The 19,719-nt window shown below is 36.0% G+C and overlaps 1 protein-coding gene across 1 annotated transcript; it reads left to right on the forward strand.

Annotated features, from left to right (window-relative positions):
• The first annotated feature begins 870 nt into the window (after window positions 1-870).
• Window positions 871-17,833, forward strand: LOC145778726 (uncharacterized). The gene is made up of 18 exons (XM_082590285.1): window positions 871-1,015; window positions 1,549-1,622; window positions 2,213-2,404; window positions 2,605-2,746; window positions 3,148-3,278; window positions 4,106-4,258; window positions 5,185-5,365; window positions 6,967-7,168; window positions 8,103-8,276; window positions 8,806-8,927; window positions 11,470-11,535; window positions 12,393-12,469; window positions 14,286-14,355; window positions 14,749-14,816; window positions 15,072-15,129; window positions 15,967-16,052; window positions 16,783-16,858; window positions 17,338-17,833. The coding sequence occupies exons 1-18, from the start codon at window positions 959-961 to the stop codon at window positions 17,521-17,523; spliced, it is 2,115 nt and encodes a 704-aa protein (XP_082446411.1). The 5' UTR covers window positions 871-958; the 3' UTR covers window positions 17,524-17,833.
• The last annotated feature ends 1,886 nt before the right edge of the window (window positions 17,834-19,719 follow it).

Below are 19,719 nucleotides of genomic sequence, written 5' to 3' on the forward strand. Positions count from 1 at the left end.
AGATCGAATGTTCAACAGTTAGCCTGCTTTTTTTGGAATTTCGACAATTGGTGTGGTTTGATGATCCCGTCGACGAAGAGTGGTCTCAGTTCCGGTATGACGGGATGAGATTGCATAGAGCGAGGTGAAAGTGAATTGTATGAGTCATGAAATATCAAATAGGCTACACTCTGCTGTTATTTAAGTTTCTTGTTGATTGATAACATTTAAACTCTTTTTTCTAGTTTTAAAATTAGCGCGCGATAATTTTTGTATGGAAGTTGAATTTCATTTGCATGTTTAGCTAATTTACAACAACATAGTCCTGTGTTTTGCCATGCTTGACAGGTAGTCACTACCTGATCTAACTCCCTGAAAAAATCAGTCGTGTCTGATTGACGAAATGTCGGAATAAAAGCAGATTATCACCTTATACACTTTCTGATAGTTCAGCTTAATTTGCATCAGATGAATGTATATCATGTTATTTAACTAAATGCCTGGTATACAACCTTATTCAATTTTGAAATATGTTTGTTTTCTTTTTTGGTGTGCATTTGAAAGCCAGGGAACGTTGTATTTTTGTGTTTTATTTATTTTTATCAAATGACAAAATTGTCACTTCTGCAGGGTGGCAATTGACTGGTAGACCGTATGCGTAAGGCCTATTTGCAATTTGCAGGTCACTGCAGCAGATAAAGTTTATTAACCAATCAGAAGGCAAGAGTTAAATCAGTTGATTGATTGATTGAATATGAAGCAGGGAATTGAGTATAAACCGCTGATGTTTTATGTTTATTCAACAACAGTATTGCATTTATGACGTCATCACAAACTTGATGAAACATATTGCGGGTTGTTTAAAATAGACAGCAGCTTTGCATACTTGATTTGTCAAGTATGTTCATGTACTTTGATCTATTGGGAAACGTATAGCTTTATCTTTACTTGCTGATGTAGAAAAGATCTTTCGCACACCATGAACGATAGTTTTCAAAGAGTTGAAAGTGTCAGCAGGCCAGAAAATCAAAATCAAGTAAGTTTTGCCCATTAGAATAAGTTGTTTTTTTTTCGCCTAGAAATCTATTCTTTTATCAAGCTATTTGGCTGCTATGGTTGAAAATCATAGTCTGTATAAGGCCATGATCTAGCCTATGTTTGGATAATGAAGTAGGCTATAGTGGATAAATGTGTATTCTAGAATCTTTTAAAACTAGATAATAAATTTAATGATATTGTTTTTTATCGAGTATACTGTAGACATAAAGTCTTATCATAAATAAGTTAATAACATTCTCATTCGAGAATAGTTTCTTAAAGAAGTTGTGGAATTTGATTCTTCTGCTTATGGTTCGCTATCTACTAACAATTGGCAATGTAGCAAAAAAAATGAACTTTTTGCAGAAATAGCCTACAGACAAAGTTACAACGCGTACAGCATGCTACTGAAGTTTGGTTATTTTTACCAGAAAATGTTTTAAACAAACGTTTTAAATGTAATTTTGTTTTCTAATTGAGAGTAATTAAAGAGATGAGTGTAAAATGTTTTTTATTTATTTATTTCCGAAGAGTTCCGGCACTTCTAAACTCAGCGAAGAAAAAAAAACCAGCCTGACGAGTGCCGACACAAGCAAAGACTTTAAGTGAGGAAATAAACTTTTGAACAAACATCAAATCCATAAATTAACTGTAGCTAACTGCTCTAGGCTGATGCTGAGCTGCGTCGGAGTCTGCCTCGCTTTCTGACCGAGTCTTATTCTGAAACGATCCCTGTTCCATATCTAGAACAATTGCTAAGGTAACAGGGATCAGTTGTCAGTAGATGTTACAAAAAATATATTTCGCACTTATTCAGTGCATCTTCAGTTCTGATCTGGTGGTAACGACAGAACTGAAGATGCACTGAATAAGTGCGAAATATATTTTTTGTAACATCTACTGACAACTGATCCCTGTTACCTTAGCAATTGTTCTAGATATGGAACAGGGATCGTTTCAGAATAAGACTAGGTCAGAAAGCGTTACCTTAGCAATTGAGGTTTTAGCCTTCATAAATTAACTGGGTTTAATTTTTACAACAAAGAAATAAGTTGTCTTTCAATATTATGTTTTTCATTGCAGCCTATACCAATAGTTTGTACATGTATTTTGCATTTTCTGATTGCACGACATTATTCATTAGCTGCACGAAACAGTTTTGTACGCAAACAGCTAAACTGAATGTGCGTTTCAGCACCTATATTGGCAAGGATGGTCAATTGCGAGATGCCCATTCTTCATTGCGCCGTCTAGCGGTTGTTCTATTTGTATCAGCCATTCTGTCTACAGTGGTTGGCGTAGCTGACATTGAAGTAACAAGACAGGCACGATTTGCAGTGGCACAAGCACTGCATTGCGATGATACTTACTTACTAAGATGGCAGAGGTTGGTACAGTCCATGCTAAGCCGTCGTTTGTTTGTTCTTTTTTGCTGCGTAAATTAGCCTAATTGAAATAATATACATTCGAAACAAACAAAAAAACTTAAATTTGAATCTAAAACCATAACATATTCTATGAGATCTTGAAAAAGTAGTTTTTATCATAACAACTCAAGACTTTGCCATGTGCGTACGTTTACTGCAGATACTGCCAACCGTTGATTGACGGGATAAACATTTCCCTTCCCAATGGAACAGCTTATGCATCACAGACATACTTCCGTCGTTGGTTCAATGTACATATGCAATATGCCTTTGACAGCACGGTAGCAGGAATGTTCTTGAAAGTAAGATAGACTACAGCGGTTGCTTTTATGAGTAGGCCTACTTGTTTAAGATCGTTAATATAGCCTAACGGTAAACTAAACTTTTTCAAGTACAAAACGTAAATATATTGGTAAAAATTCTCCTATTATTCAGCAAAAGTAACATAGACTTGAAATCCTACATAGTACCGTATACAATAAGGTACATACAGTTGCGTATCTTATGTATAAGTTTCAAGTTGATTTGTTTTCTTTTCAATTTAAAATTGATATATAGCTCGAGCAGGATATGTAATGAAAATTTTTTTTCAGTTTCTTTAAAATTATATTATTTTTCTGTTTAAATATGGGCAAAACTTATTCTTTTGTAAACGGCTGTTTCAGGATTCAGTATAAACGTTTCAACTGCTTTTACATTACAGATCTGCCTCACTTTATTAACCGGAGTCAATATATGTGGCTACATAATGTATCACAAAATTAACGTTGTTGTTATGCAAGTAAGCAATACAGACACGCGCCACCGCTCCTGCCTTAAAACTCCAAAATTAAAGTGAGTTATTCAAAATAGGTTTCATAGAAAAGAGTAGCGAGTTTAAATAAATTGTTGTTTAGATCGTCTTTCGTGCCGAACAAATCTGCAAACTATTGCAAAGAAATAAATAGGCAAATTACTTACCTTTCCCTGCTACTTTTTTAGAGCAGGGGTCGGTAAGGTAACCTTTCCAGAGTTGTGGGCCAAAAGCAAATAATTCCTACAAAGCTAGGCGGACGTAGACTATTAATTTGTTGCAAATCAATTCTGGAAGTTTTTATGTACCATCCCACATAGTTTATCGAGATTGAGAGAGTCTCTTTTAAATACTGTAATCCTTGTGGTTTTGCATAGCCTACTCACAGAGGCATAGACTTAGGCTACTTGTAATTCGATACTATGACTGGTTTTAGGATCTTGGACATGTCTGAAATTGGACGTCTTGTCACGGCTGGCCAGTTCTGGCCTGCAGGTCATAGGTTGCCAACCCCTGTTTTAGAGAATGTGAAGCTATACATGAATTGACATTCGAAAAAAATCGTTTTTTATGATTGCCTTAATACTTTTCAGTGCCAAAGGTTGTAACTTTATGTGATCAGTGGTTTTTAATCTTGTGGTGACTCTGATGTCATCTTTAGACTTTGGCAGCCAACTCGAAACAAATATATGTCTATTTGAAACAACTTCCAGCGACCGTTACTACAACTATTCACTTAATAGCTTAACGTGAACATTTCACCACGTTACCACATACAAAGATATGCGTTTTTCTCACTTGAAAGAAAATCTCTACCGGTACCACTGAAAAATACAAACTGAGTACTGTCATAAACTGAAATTTGCAGAGAGCTAATTGCGGAAATGTTGTTTGGCTGCTTTCACATACCTCCCTTGTGTGATGCTTGGTTACAATACGAGCTGCAGATCATAGTTCTCTCTCGATTATATATCTGTAGCATCAAGATATTAAAAGAATGCAATGAATTACGTTACAACAGGTACGTAAATTGTCGGCCGTTAGTTAATCTGCTACTGTTTCTGGTAATATCAATAATGCTCTTTTTAACTTACTTTTAAGTGTGTCAGTAATACCAATCGCCGATTTATTATATTACTGAACAAAGGGATGTTTTTTGTTCAAGACAAACTCAGCACAAGATTAGAAAGAATGCAAAACAAGGGAAGAGTGTTATTGCAAGGGGTGCAGACAAGTTGTTTGAAAAGATATTTTGTTAGGACTTACTACAATTAGATAATGGAATTTTAACGTGTGTGCCTTTAAATCTTATCATTTTGTCACTATAGTCTTGATTATTCACATATTTTTACCGTATTTTGTTGTTTTTTTACATTGCATTAATATTTTGTTATTGTGATTAGAATACTAGTAGAAAAAGAGAGTTCCTCGTAACTATCGACACTAGCTAGAGCACTTATGAGTGCAGCGAGAATAATGCGTTTTGCCAACCATATAGATGTAAAAATCATTATGGTTCACGAATTCATTTTATATTAACCCATTTTTTAAATTAAGCCGCATAAATGCTGCTGGGAGTTCATCACTTTAATTACTGATCCAAGTGTTACAAATCCATGAAACATCAACACAAGATGATCGACACATCACCGGCAAGAACGCAGTCCATCGATAAGTCACCAACTTCAAGTCAGATATCGACAAGTTTCTTGTGAACAGAATGGAATAAAGCACGAATATGATGTTTTCATCTAATCAAACGTATTCAACCAACGTAAACAGCGCTGGGGAGTCGGGCGAAAAACATACAACTCCGATTTTTCGGTTTATAACTGGCCGACTCCGGACACGCCAGAGTCCCTCTGACTCCACAGCTCTGCGTAAAAACAACTAACAACACAAGCACACATTACAAAATTCAAACCTGACGTGCTTGGTACGTTACAGGTTAGGAAATGTTCTTTTCAAACTAGCCGGAGTGAAAATCCACAGCACTTTTCTCATCAGAAGCCATTTTCTCCATCATCCTAAAACAATGCTTTTTATCATTTATTTCATTGTGATTGGGTGTTTTTCGTATGTTGTTATGGTGTCCGAACATATTTACGGCAACCCTCTCACATACTTGGTAAGTATATCATATGCATTTTAATGCTTCATTGTTAAATGGAACTAATTACTGGTACACCTACTTATCCCAAAACAGTAAAACCATTGTGAATAACAATTGTATTAAAAGTATATAAGAACAACCAAGATCTTTTAGCGACAATTTGCGATTTAATAGTTTATTTATTTTCATTTCACTTTTATCTATCGATTGACATTTAAAGTTAGAAACGGTATTTTTTCAAATTTGTGATGTAGCCTACCCTTGTGAGCCAAAAACTTATCAGCAAATAATATCGTATCAACATTATCGTAACCAGGGTGAATCCAACAAGTAGCTTTTGAGGGGGGAGGCCATTTCAACAAAACGCGATGATGTGTAGGTCTACTTTAAACCGATCTTGCAATTGTACTCAAAATAAAGTTACTTTTCTGTGTTTTAGGGGGAGCGGTCGGCTCAACCACCCTCCCCTTTGAATCCGCCACTGATCGTAACAATATCAGTTCTTAAGAGTGATTTCATGGTTATCTATTTTGTTAGTTTCAAGCTTGATGCACCTGACGCTAAATAAAAACGCTCCCAGACATCTGCGGAGACATTCGACAAAGCTCATGGCACACACAGTTTTAGCTCAGATTTAAGCTTATAATTTTTGTTTTCGTTTGGATCTTTATCGGGCTGACATAGCCTTGATAGGTCACCAAATGGCCACCTGGAGAAGCGGCCTGATTTGTCACATTTTGCAGATTTTGATTACAGCTACTGCTAGTGCTTGACTGACATTTTTTTAGATGTTTTTGCTTTTTGCGGTTTCCTAATGACATAAACTTTTTTTTTGCCTTGGGGAAGCAGTAGCAAATGAGAAAAAGTAAGTTGAAAAACGCAAAATCAGACTGTTATTGAAAATTAACAGTCTGACTATAATCTTCGGAATCAAATTTTCTTTGTTTTTGAACATGTGAGGATGTTAAAACCTATTGTGTCATCTGGGGAAAAGAATAAAGAAAGCGTAAAAATCTAAATTTTAGAAAAATTTATTTAAACGTTTGCCCAAAGTTAGAAAAACCTGGAAATTTCTGCAAAATGTGACAAATCAGGCCGTATCTTTAGGTGGCCATGGGTCATCCCTGATAGTTTCGCGACCTTGTAGAGGCTTTTGACGCAAGGCCGGTTACCGAGATTGACAGAGTGAAGCTAGAGTGAAGTTTTCCGATTGTTGAAGTGCTATTATATGGGAGAATTATTCCATCCATTAGATGCTACTAAATGGAAAGCAGTCTTTGAATGCGATGCTCAGGCGCAAACCCCGAGAGTCGAACCAGCGCCGCTTGATCTTAAAGCTTCTTCGTTCAGGAAGTCACGTACTAACCACTTGAACTATTATGGCTTACCCATCATAGCTTATCAATGACAGATGCAAAGTAAGCAGTAGAAAATGGCGTTTTTCAGAAAGCTTAATTTTGATTAGCCCAACTCCCAAAGATGGCCCTGATCGCTAACCACCAACTGCATGGTAACAATATTACTGAATTTTTACCAAACAAAATGACATCGATCCCACTATAGAAAGGTTTTGAACTTTTCAGAGCAGTGCTGTTTTCACATTTTTCTTGCTACAGGACTCAGCTTGGTTGATGATGGTGACGATAACAAACCTTGGTTCTGGAGAAATCCGTCCCCAAGGAGTCCTAGCTCGAGCGGTTGTTGGTATAGGATCAATGATTGGGGTATTCTCTACAGCTCTGTGGGTAAACGTCTTTTCAAAATATCTTGACCTCCCAAACGAAGAAAAAAGAATACTGACCCTCATCGAATTTCAAAGTAGGCTTATATTTATATATATTTTTTTTTAACTTAGACTTGCGTATATTTTTTTTTAACTTAGACTTGCATGTGGAGATCTATTGTAATTTAGTTGCAACCGAAGGTAAAATCCTGATTTTAAATTCTATGCTTTCGTCTAGATTCCAGAAGAATCCATTTTGAATTTGAAGCGTTTGAAATATTTGTATTTAATCTACAATTGCTGGTGTATAAACATAAGGAAAAGGCTAAAAACAATACAAGATATTGTTGGTTTGAATAAAACAAAGCCCACAGCAATTAAAGTCTTTCACCGACTGAGTATTTGTAAACCGTTGCAAGTTTTGTTGCAATTTTTATTAAGCGATGTGTATTTATTCTTGTAGTTTATAACTGAAATTTTGTGGTATGGCAATCATTAAAAAACTATCGAGTAATGGGTGGTACCAAATTTAAGTCATAAGTAGAGTAGACAACCGGAAACAGACATTGCCGTCGGCTGCAGCGTGGGTCAGGTGTACGTCGGAAGGCGTACACCGATGCATAGCGCTCAAGTCCGCTTTCCCGCAATGCAGGATAAAGATAATAAAACAAACAAACTATCATCACAACTGCTACCGTCCGAAAAAATATTCTTTTTACTTGGTTTAAAATTAAATTTAAGCTAGATTCTTAACTTCGTAGATTTCACTAAGTAATTGGGAAACTGAAAATTTTAATACAACGGTTAAGTGATATCTTATTTCAAGATAATCAATAAAGAAATTTTGGAGCTTGTTTGACAGAAGCTCCAACAACAAGACATCTAACTTTGACTTATAAAACTCTAATTTTAATCAAAATTGTTCACCACGAGCTTAAAAAAGTCTTATGTAGGCTATGAATCAAATGTAATAAAAACACGTTAGCAGCTTTAGACAACAGATATACATCACTTTATATATCATTACAGCTTACAGAAAATTGGAGAAGCGTGCAGCAGCAATGTGTATTCAAGCGCAGTGGAGAAAAGTGCTTACTTACAAAAAATTTGGTGCAGAATTTAAGCGAAAACGTAGTATAGCCGACAAAAGGCTGAAAAAAGCTTTATGGGAGTGGAAAGTTGCTCGACAAAACTACAATCAACGTAAGCCTAGTTGCACTGCAGAGTACATCTGTCAGACTGGTGAAGATGAAGGATACAACGCTGTTTAAAACGTAGGCTAGGCTACAGGTTCTTGAAATACTTCCCAAAAGTCCTCATTTATACAAAAATCAGTCTCCTACAAAGCAGCAGTTGTGAACTGAGCAAAGGGCAGTCGAGCAAGTGACAACTGAGCTGGTGGCTAAAGTTGGTAAATAATGAAACTGCGAAAGTAACAACTAAGCAAGCTGAAACTTAGTATGTCACAAGTCAACAAAATCAGTTTAGCAAGCGATGACCAATCAAGTCCGAACTGAGCACATGGGCCAAAATCTCGTTTGTTGACAACAGTAGCTGAAATGTACTGGCTGAGTTGAAATACTTGCTAAGTTGTCGCATGCCGAGTGGTCTGACGACCTATAAAGATGTCATAATTTTTATGATGTGGTCTTTAAAAAACTAACAGAGCAGCCTAGGCCCTGAATTAAAAATGATAAGAAAATTTACCAAGGTTTTTTGTTGTTGTTTCAAGTGCGGCGTGTGCTTGAGTCGCGATTTGCTGTAGAGGACACTTTAATGGTTGCTCAAAATTTGGATAGAAGGCTGTCGAATCAAATAAACCCATCAGAGACAACCCTTTATAGCCGAAGGCAAGTTAAAAGATGATTGGTTTGGTTTTAAGTCAAAGATTTAACTCGAGAGTAGAGAAATACTTCGTGTTGACAAAGAATGACTAGGTCTTTTTCAGCTATTCTGGACTGAAGTTAAGATTATTGAGCTTTTCTCAACGAAGCTGACTCTTATTTTTTCCGACTTTAGGCCTACTAAAGCAAGCGGGAGAAGCCCTCTTCTAAGTCTAGTTGTTAAAATTGTAAAAATCTGATATCAGGGCCATTGAGAAGATAACTTGGGGCCGATACTAATATCATCGTAGGCCCCCAAATCAACACACTTCTAAGAAAAACGCACTAGCCTACTGTATATCCAAAGAATTTGCGCTGATTTTTCAACTTCCCGAGCATTCTGAAAATCCTAAGGCCCCTAATTTCATTCCGAGTCCTACAGTACTCTTTGGGTCCTCCTGTCCACGTGCTATCAGGTATAAATTATTACATCCGTTCCAGCGATATATTCCAATTTTTGGTCTACAAAAGTTGTAAAATTTGTCTTTGCTTAAATGCAAACGCCTTTATTGGGTGTAACCTGTTCATATTATATTGCGTTTTTTTGTTGTTTTTTTTATAAACAAGACACACGGGAAAAAGTAGCTAGGCTACGGTTTCGTCTTTATTAATTCATGTTCGGTTTCAGTGGACATGCTGATATTGTTTAAAAGTTAAAGGGATACTAAAGGAAAAACCTGACTTGGCGATTTTCCACGTTCTTTATGGGTAACATGCTACCATAAAACAATTTTCAATAAAATTTTGCCCCATTGCGGTCTGACCACCATTAGCGCTTTTGTCAGAGCTTTTGTCAGAGCTTTCAAAACAAGATTGGGCTTGAGCAGCGAAGCGTGCGAATGTACAGTCTGCGTCACCAGAGACGAGCAATCAGCTGATCTCGCAATAAATTGTTACTGCGGGCGATTTGACTGTAGGCTATGTATGTATGCACATCAAAACATCAGATTTCAACATCAAAACATCAGATTTCAACATCAAAACATCAGATTTCAACATTAAAACATCAGACAGTGTGCTCAAAACATCAGATGTGGTAACGTGGCTTTTGTTATTGCTGCCTTTTGTGACGTATTCTCGAGCAGTGTTTGCACTTTTAAATATTTTGAAAAAAATGAAAATAAATGAAACACTGGACTTTGGGCCTTGCCAGCGCCATTGAAAACAATTTTTGTTCGGTAATTTTTCTTGAAATGCATTCTTGAATGTTCAGTTTACGCATTTTAATGCTTAATTCCCGTTTGAAATTTGCATTTAGTAGGCCTTTAAATACAATACATGTAAAATATTGTAAGTTCATTATTATTAATCACTAGATAATCACTAGGGCCATTTTTATTTTGATCTAAAATAATTTTTTTTTACTTTATTTTTATCAAATTTTGACTTTGGTTTGGTTTGGTTGGTTTGGTTTGGTTTTGAATCTTTATCCTCGGACTGACAAAGCCTTGATAGGTTATTCCTGGTACTTGTTCGCATACTTGTAGAGGCACTTGACGCAGGGCCGGTTACCGAGATTGGCAGAGTGAAGTTTTCCGATTGTTGAAGTCTTGTTGTCGAGAAATTATTCCATTCACTAGGTGCCGCTGAATGGAGAGCAGTCCTGAAATGCGTTGCTCAAGCGCACACCCCGAGAGTCGAACCAGCGCCGTGTGATCTTGAGCCCGGCGCGTAACCACTGAGCTATCGGGGCTATTTTGACCTAACGAAATTGCTTATTTGTAGAGGGCACAGTTTTTCTTTGAATTGATACCAGTTACCCAAACATAATATTTTGTCGATTTCAGACCCAAAATTAATATTTTGTTGAAAAGTCAAGGTGTTTTATGAATTAGAAAAAGTGCGTCGTGTTTTTTGGCGATAGAAAAATCTCGACAAATCTGTCTAACTTTTGCTGAAGACGATTTGGCTTGCTTAGCCATTATTGTATTACAGAATGTCAGTAGGCTATTCCTAAAATCCAAAACGTTTATCTTCGAAAAGATCACGTTTGTGAAGAGGGAGTGTTTTATAAAAATTGTTTAAATACGTAACAATGAATCAACAAGAAACAATTTGCGATAAAAGTTACTGCTAATCTGAATGGGCATTGTGACACATTTTCTGCTTTTATGGGTTAATATGGTTTAATTGTGTCGCAGTTCCTGATTTACAATGCTTCCACGAAGATTTTGACAAAAATTACTCTCAAGAAACACAAAAAGTTTGTCAAAAACCATAATTAAACAAATTTTGACTTTATTGAAAATTTTGACTTTATTGAAAATTTTGACTTTATTGTCAATTTTGACTTTATTTTGACCTATAAACTTCTTAGAAACAGTCCCCTAGGTGCTGAAAACAACTTTATTCTTTGATTCGTGGATAAACGAGGTCTTAAAAAAATTTGAATTTATTAAATTTTGCCGGCCCTATTAATCACATGTTTTTGTTGTGCTTTGATTTCTGCTAAATAAGTCTACTTGCATTAAATGTTACATGAGCTTAATTGCGATTCTGTTTATTCTAGAGAGTCCCGTTTTTCTCAAAAGCCAAATGCGGTTAAACCACTAGGAGAAATCAAGAACAATTTAAATAAAGTAAGTTTGACTTCACTGCAACTATTCAGTAAACACGTCACGTTCAAGCCACGTATATTAGTGTGATACAATTATAATTTAATAACATTAATAATGTTGCAAGAACGTTACTACTGCGCCATCACACACCAACTGTATAGCTGTTTGATGTTAGCATATGAAAAGATTCGATCTTGTATGTCATCTCATCAGTAGGCCTATATGATTTTAAGTAAAACGCAATTTTGCAAAAAGAGGAGAGAAGCAACGGTGGTATAAATGTGCCCTGTAATACACCTTGAATAACAAAACTACATGAACTCTTTCGCTGCAATTGGTTATTCTATTGACCAAATTGTTGTACGGTTTAATAGTTTCACCAGCATAAGTGCAGTTGTTAACATTTATATGACAATGAGGCTGATAGCTCAGTTGGTTAGCGTGTGACTTCCTGAACGAAAAAGCTTCAAGATCAAGCAGCGCTGGTTCGACTCTCGGGGTGTGCGCTTGAGCAACGCATTTATGTACTGCTTTCCATTCAGGGGCATCCAATGGATGGAATAAATTCCCAACAACAACACTTCACCAGTCGGAAAATTTCACTCTGTCAATCTCGGTAACCGAACCTGCGTCAAAAGCCCCTACAAGCATGCGAAACTACCACGAATAACGTATCAAGGCTTTGTCAGTCCAAGGATAAAGATACTAAACCAAACCAGGCCAAAAATGACTGTTCCTTAGTAAAGTCTTTCGATTTAGTTCGAGCAACATCATCAATCTAGGGTGGTGTAAGAATGGGCCGTGGCTCCAACAGCTTACAAACGACTACGATCATTTGATAAAAGCACTGGCCTGCTGAAACCATTTGTGATTTCAAGTTTCAGAAATTGTTCAATGATTCTTCAGATACTAGCTCGAAGAGAGAGGATAACCAAATTTCTCCAACCTCAACCTCGTAAGCTTGCTGTTTAACTTGTGAGAAATGTAAAAATGTAAAGTTTGTAGAAGTATTGAAAACGGATATGGGCTAAGCTTTTGATTTTAACTCAGGATTTACATCTAATTTTGTACAGAAATGTGACCTGTAGGGAAGACCAGAAGACTTGAGCCATAAGGAGAGTTATCCCATTTCCCAATAAATGTAATTTAAAGAGTTGTAATGTAACCTTTGGCCCCTGTATGTCCATTATGTAGCATTACTGCCACTTTAGTTCAATTATTTTCGTAGTTATATAGCTAGTGGGCTACAGCTCGTTGAAGTAGAAAAAGGTGAGAACCAATGCTAAAAGTAGATTCACAGGTATAACGTCTTATAGTCACAGTAGGCCTGCCTACCAATTATTTTTCGTGCCTTCTTGTCAAGATAAGGGTGAATAATTTTCTAGCGCCGCTTTAATAAAATCGATAAGTTTAGCCAGGCCCGTAGCCAGCCGGGGGCCAGAGGGGACTTACCCCCCTGAAAAAAATTTCGCCCCCCTGGCAAAATCCCAACATTCTCGAGCAACAGCTACAATTATAATGATTCAATTTTTTCGCCCCCCTCCCCTAAAAAAAAAGTTGCCCCCCCCTTGCTCTGTGGTCTGGCTACGGCCCTGAGTTTAGCTGAACATGGTTGAAATGAGGAAAGTTGAGCCAGTAGTGATCAGGAGAGTTGAGCAACGGCTTAACTTTCTTCAACTCTAAAAAATTACTTATAAAACATAGCCGTTTGCTAGCATGGTTTATTAAAAAAAAATATCCTTAGTCAGGGTATGCGATTGTCCAAAATAACGTGAACCACTGAATATGCATAAAACTTGCAGATAGCAGGGTAACTAGAGGGAGGTTGTAAACACTAAAAATCCCATTAAAACATGTGTGAGGCCACAATAATTGGAAAGTGGTGATAACGCTATGATTCAATTATTTTAACGCCATTACAAATCGCAAGGTTATAGACAAATTCTTCGTAATCAGTTCTTCGTAAAACAATTCTTCGTAAACAATTCATCGTAAAACAATTGTTCGTAAACAGTTGTTGGTGAAATGAAATCCGTAAAACAATTCTTCGTAAAGCATTTCTTCGTAGGCTATACATCAAATCTCGATTGCATGCACGAAGAAATGCTTTGGGAAGAATTGTTTTACAAAGAAAATGATTTTACGAAAAATTATTTACGAAGAATTGTTTACGAAGAATTGTTTTATAAAGAACTGTTTACGAAGAAAACGTCGGACAACAAATCTCAACGACGGGAAGACCCCTCGTTTACGCTATCACTTGGAGTTAGGCCTACAGCAAAACTGCTAGAGAAGCAATTGGGTTAAAATGTGAAAAACTTTAAAATTACTTTTTAGGTCGAACGACTTTGGAACCAATTTGATGGCATACAATGTTTTCACTGTAAATATAACCATGTCAAGTGTAGATGGTGAAAAAATAAGTTTTAACAAATGACAATGTAACACTGTGTGCCTGCTAATTCAACAGAGGATGACCTATTTTCTGTCAATCTTTTTACTTTTACATAGAGAATGATATGCTTGTTTTGTGATGTAGTAGGTAATATACTTGAGAATGCCGATAAATGCTGTTTTTATCAAAGTAGCAAAATTGACTCAACTCTTCAGGCTGGTATAAGCTACTTCCTTACGCCTACTGTACAGTTGTCAGCTACAATCATATGAAAATCCAACTGCAATATTAGCCTACTGTAGGAGAGATTTTGCTGTTAGTTCTTAGAAAACAAAATGTTGAGCTATCAATGTTATTACAAAGTTTTTTCAAGCAGAAAAAAATCAGACTTCACTCCAGCTGGTTATTCAGGCTCCAGTCTCACAAAATCATCTTCCCCTCCTTCGGTACGTTTTCCTACTCCATATAGGCCAGACTTGTTTATAGGCGTAGTTGCTAATCACATCTTGTCCAAGGATTGTCATAAATTTGCCTGTGCGTAGGCTACTTTTTTGCATTAAAACACTCTGTTGACCTTTTTTTTAAATTAGAGTACGGTAGATAATAGTTTATAACCTTTGCAGAACTTTTTTCACGCTCTCATAGATGTCCACTTTTTTCACACAAGCATAGATATTTGCAAACTCTAATAAAATGCATTTTGAGCATGCTTAACACGGGATGTACTAAGGATACTAATAGACATTTATGTTATTCTGATCTCTATAACTTGAAAATATGCCAATATTTTTAAAACTTAATATTTTTTCCGATCTCTATAACTGTATCTTTACTTATAGCTTCACCAACAAGCCGTGTTGACTGCAACTGCAAACCTTGGAATAACAGAAGTTACCAATAACAATGAGTAAGATTTGCAGTCAAATTTGTCTCATTAACCTTTTTTAGGTCTATAAAATTGCAATTACAGTAAAAAAATACTTTCAAAAATAAACACTGCAGTGGCTTAGCTAATTTTCATTAAGCGTTTGAAATTACTTGCTTTAAATTTTGTTCCTTAGGTTAAGTTACAGGTTACTCTAGCTCAATTAGTACGATCTTTGTTTCAACGATTATGTTTGAGCGTTTTTTGTGTATAATCAAACAATTTAACTTTTTACAGAGTTTGGAAAAAAGAAAACAAACAAACTTCAAATTCTTCTCCACATATTAAAAACTATGTAAGTTCAAATTGTTGTGGCTAGAATGCAATGCTGTGGTTGTAAGTTAGCATAGCCTAATACTAATAGTTACGCAACCATGTACTTTTTTTCATGATTTAAAAGTCAATTATTTGCAATGAAGTTAGTGGTTGACAAAGATGAAAAATAACTTCATTGGAAATTATAGACTACAGCTCTTGGATCCCGTGCTTTGTTTTAATATTTTTGCCTACAATAACATAAATTTGAAAAAATAAAATTCACTTAAAACACGACATTTCAGTTCAGACTAAAAATTTATTTCACAATGTGGATACTAACGACCTATTCTAGCCTAATGCTGCGAATTAGCTGTGGTAGTAGCGGTTTGCACTAGCTTTCCGAACACAGTTCATCAGTCATAAAGTTCCCTAAAAGAGAAACTCAATATATTGCATAAAAAGATTATATTGGACTAAAGTGCTCTGTATAGGCAGCATGTTTTATTAAAGGGGTTGCTGTAAACTGGAAACCCAGTTTAAAAAGACGTAATAAAACTACATAAAGAGATTTTTGGGAAGAAAAGAAAAAAAAATATGTTAATGATGTCACCATTATCAATCATTTCTTTTGATCAACAATACAGATTTAAATACCCCGCGGGCAATGCAAAATAGAATTTTTTCAATTAATTTCTTACCGCTAGATGGTGCTTTTGCACACTTTGTAATGCCGCACGACGTTCAACACAGCACAAAAGGAATTGGCCAATTTTTTTATTTTAAATCTTTGAGCAAAATACATACTAAAGTTAACTGTACTAACAAAATGATTTCAAATAACCATTGATAATGATCTTTTACTCGTCTTCATCAGGCTCGCCAGCAAGCTGAACGCGACGTCCACATGAAAGTCCTGGAAATAGGAGAAGATGATGAATTTGAGGATGAGCCAGTGAAAGAGTATGATAACATAGTAATTTACTATTGTGGTTTACAGTATATTAAACGCTTGTAAGCAGGCAATTTGTTGGCGCTGTGTTAACAGTTTGAAAAGAAAATGTAAGCTCGTGGCGTTATTGTTTGTTTGTTTGTTTGTTTGTTTGTTTATCTTTATCCTGCATTGCGGGAAAGCGGACTTGAGCGCTATGCATCGGTGTACGCCTTCCGACATACACCTGACCCACGCTGCAGCCGACGGCAATGTCTGATTTTCCAGTTATCTACTTTACTTATGACTTAAATTTGGTACTACCCATTACTCGAAATCGATCACTAGGTAGAGGCAATTATCGTAAAATTTCTTGCCCAGAGAAACAACAGCAAGTGCGGGTGGCTGGAGTCGAACATGCAGGCTCTCGGCATTCATATAATCAATTAATCATATTGCCGTTAATTGTTCAACGTAATTTTTCAAGCGACTAACAAAGATTTACAGTTTAAATAAATGGTTGATTTGTCCTTGACAAAGAATGTAAAACTTATTTAGGCCTAAGTATTTTCAACTCTTTTCTATTTGCCAAATTTTACAAATTTAGTTTTCTTCACCCTTGATGCTCTTCAAGTAGTGCCAAAAATGTGCCAACTGCAAGACGTGCCAAAAATGTTGTTGCATATTGGAAAATTTTCACAGAGGCAAACAGTCTCCAAATATTTGCCTTCTGTTAAAACTCCTCCTGTGATTTCTTTTCAGCCGAAACGATCACGTGATCAATCCAGAATTGTTGTCATCCGCGACAGCAGAGCAAAAACCTTCAACAAAACGACCGGTGAGATGTCTTGAATTACATATTTAAAATCAGTGAAATGTTGTTTTGATCAAGAAAAATTGATATGTGAAATTGCTATTGAAAAAATATCAAAATTCCTAATAATATTAAAGTAACTTAGTTAAATTTTGGTGTAAATGGTTTTTAATTACTTTGATTTCTACAGTTATAATCTCACTTGACTGATTTTTTCTGATTTATGGCGTTTACAAAACGACAGTTCAAACTTCAAAGCTACAAAAACTAAACAATACTTTTTCAAGTTCCAACTGTGCTAGAAATAACGTTTTGCATGGTAAAAGGTACCATACTTGACTTGTAGAGAATGATGTGTAATAATAACCTTATCTTAAACTACTTGAAAGTAAAGGTTTTGTGATTGTTACCTTATAGCTGAGAAAGACTTTGGTTTGAAACAGTACAACTGGTTTGAAATGTCCAATGGGTTTCAAGCGAGAAGTTTTGTTCGGTATTTTTAGAATCAACTCGCGATGGAGGACATTGTCAAAAGTATCAGTCATTTGACAAAACAGGTGGAAGCGGAAAAGACCAGAAGTGTTGCTTTTTACAAATCAGCGTTGGAGGAAATGCGACGGCTGGAAACGAACATCCATCAAACGTGCTTTGCGGCTGAAAATGCTCTGAGCGATGGCGTCATTCAATAAAACAAATGACATGAAATTACACCTAATTGTACGCCTCATTCTACTAATTGCGGTCACCGAGTCATCTTATTAAACTGCAGTCATTTGACGTAAATTAACGTAAGCAAAGCAAGAGTTGCACTTTGCAGACTAATCTTCCAGCGGGAATTGCACGCCGCAACCTCTGAAAAATTTACGTAAATTAAAATCAATAAAATCATATCCGTTTTCCAAATGAACTGCGCATGTGCCTGTACAAGATATTATAGCGTCATGCGTCTAGGGCACATCCTCAACTTTTCGAGTATGACGCAATGAACGATCTTTCTTTTATTCCAAGGATCTTTGAGTAGGCTGTACATTAATAATACATAAAAAAGAAAGTTCAGTTTGCTGCTTTGAAAAAAAATGCTTGTAGTTTACATGGCAATGTTGAAGCGTTAGTAAGAAAGCGTGCACTTTGTAATAAAAGTAAAGTATTGACATGCCAACATCCGCCATTAAATTCATTAGATTGATTGCTGCAATCACTGTGCAGTCCATGTTATAGTCTGTCTTGCAACATAATTAAAACAAGGTAAGACTCCTGTTTTAGCAATTTGCGATGCAAGGCAAAAGTCAAGAATACACCTAGGTGAAAGCACATTGTTACAAAGTGTGCTTGTTTGATTCGAGTTTTGTTATTCAGTGGTTGACAGGCAGCAGTGTATTAGCAACATATTTTCAACCTTTAGCACCTCGTGTATAAAAGCATAAAAACTGAAGGCTTGACAGCTTCAAGTGACGTATGCATACAATTTTCAAGTAAATAAAAGGGCTTAACTCGTAACAGGTAGGCCTAGTCTGCAACTTAATAAGCTGAACAAGACATTATTCTTTTTTAGAAAAAATACCCACTTTCGTTGTAGGTCTACTTAGATTGGGCCTACATGCAAAATTGTATCAAAAGCCACAAAGTTAGAGATTACTGGTAGTGCAGGTATGCATTGAGATTTCAGAATATAAAGAAATGACATTCAATTGGTCACATTGAATGTACTAATAGTGTAGTTTTCTGCATTAAAAATTTCTTTAATGACAGTGAGCTCAGCAAAACAGACCTATCCTTATTTATTGAGATAGTCAAGTCATTACTTTACTGGTTGAAAGTAGTTTTAATTTCTAAGTTCATCAATCAGCAAGTTTTTAAACAACTATAGTATTTCTGATTCAATGCCAAGTAGGCCTGTAACATACACTTGGCCATAAGAAACATAGACAGAGTCTCTTTAAGCTGTTACTGTGATACAAAACCTGAAATCTACTAACATCTATGAAATAATTCAAGTCATCGTCGCGTCACCGCTTTTTAGAGTATTTCAGTGTTGGCCAAGTAGTCACGAGATTGTCTCATCTCCTTGAAATGAAACCCGTTTGTCACAAAAATTTTGCAATTTTAATAGTAACAAATACAGTATGTGCGAAATATTGTGTAACAAATTAAGTGTGAGCATTACAAATATGTGCGAAATATTGTGTAACAAATTAAGTGTGAGCATTGCTGTGTTAATTAAACTGGAAAATTTGAATCTTTTTATCACACAGGTTACTTCATAGTGCCATACTTTTGTTTGGTCTAGTGTAAAGTAGTCTATGCGGAATGGCTTCGATTTATGTCATTACTAAAACACAATCATGCAATTTGAAAGCTTGTGACGGAAATCATCTCTCCATGCAGAAAACTTACCATATAGCAAGTAACATGGTTGTAGTAGAAAAATAGGCCCAGTAGTTCAATTTCTAAATCTGCTATAATCGTGAAAAATGTAACATTTTTTCTGTAATTATAGTTACTTATAGCCTTGCTGTTTGTTATGCAATTTAAGTCCTGTTTGCGGAGTATATCTCGGTAGCCTAACAGTTAACACTAACACACATGTAACGACAGGTCGTTTTTAGTCTTGACAAAACTTGCGTAGTATTTCGTGCTTTGTTGTTTCTCCTGTCTTTCAAAGTTAATAATAATAATGTTATGGTTTATTTATTTAAGTCTTTGGTATGACCCGACTTGGAATCGATTTCAGGACTATCAGCGCCAGAGCCGAATGAGATAACCATTCGGACACTGAGTTGGTTGTCTTCGAAATTAATTTGGTAATTTCACCTCTTCTCCAAGCCACACTTGTTTTCAGCGTAGCATAGTGGGTATACCACCTCTGTTTCATGCTTTAGTCGAAA

The sequence above is a fragment of the Aplidium turbinatum genome, chromosome 10 (assembly GCF_918807975.1).
Source record: "Aplidium turbinatum chromosome 10, kaAplTurb1.1, whole genome shotgun sequence".
In the NCBI taxonomy this organism is placed as follows: domain Eukaryota; kingdom Metazoa; phylum Chordata; class Ascidiacea; order Aplousobranchia; family Polyclinidae; genus Aplidium; species Aplidium turbinatum.

What these genes read in the sequence shown, in the direction of transcription:
- LOC145778726 (XM_082590285.1), top strand. Translation starts at nt 959, where the DNA reads ATGAACGATAGTTTTCAAAGAGTTGAAAGTGTCAGCAGGCCAGAAAAT. An exon ending in GAAGTTACCAATAACAATGA is followed by an intron (nt 14,817 to 15,071) that starts GTAAGATTTGCA and finishes AACTTTTTACAG; the next exon opens with AGTTTGGAAAAAAGAAAACA. An exon ending in CTCCACATATTAAAAACTAT is followed by an intron (nt 15,130 to 15,966) that starts GTAAGTTCAAAT and finishes CGTCTTCATCAG; the next exon opens with GCTCGCCAGCAAGCTGAACG.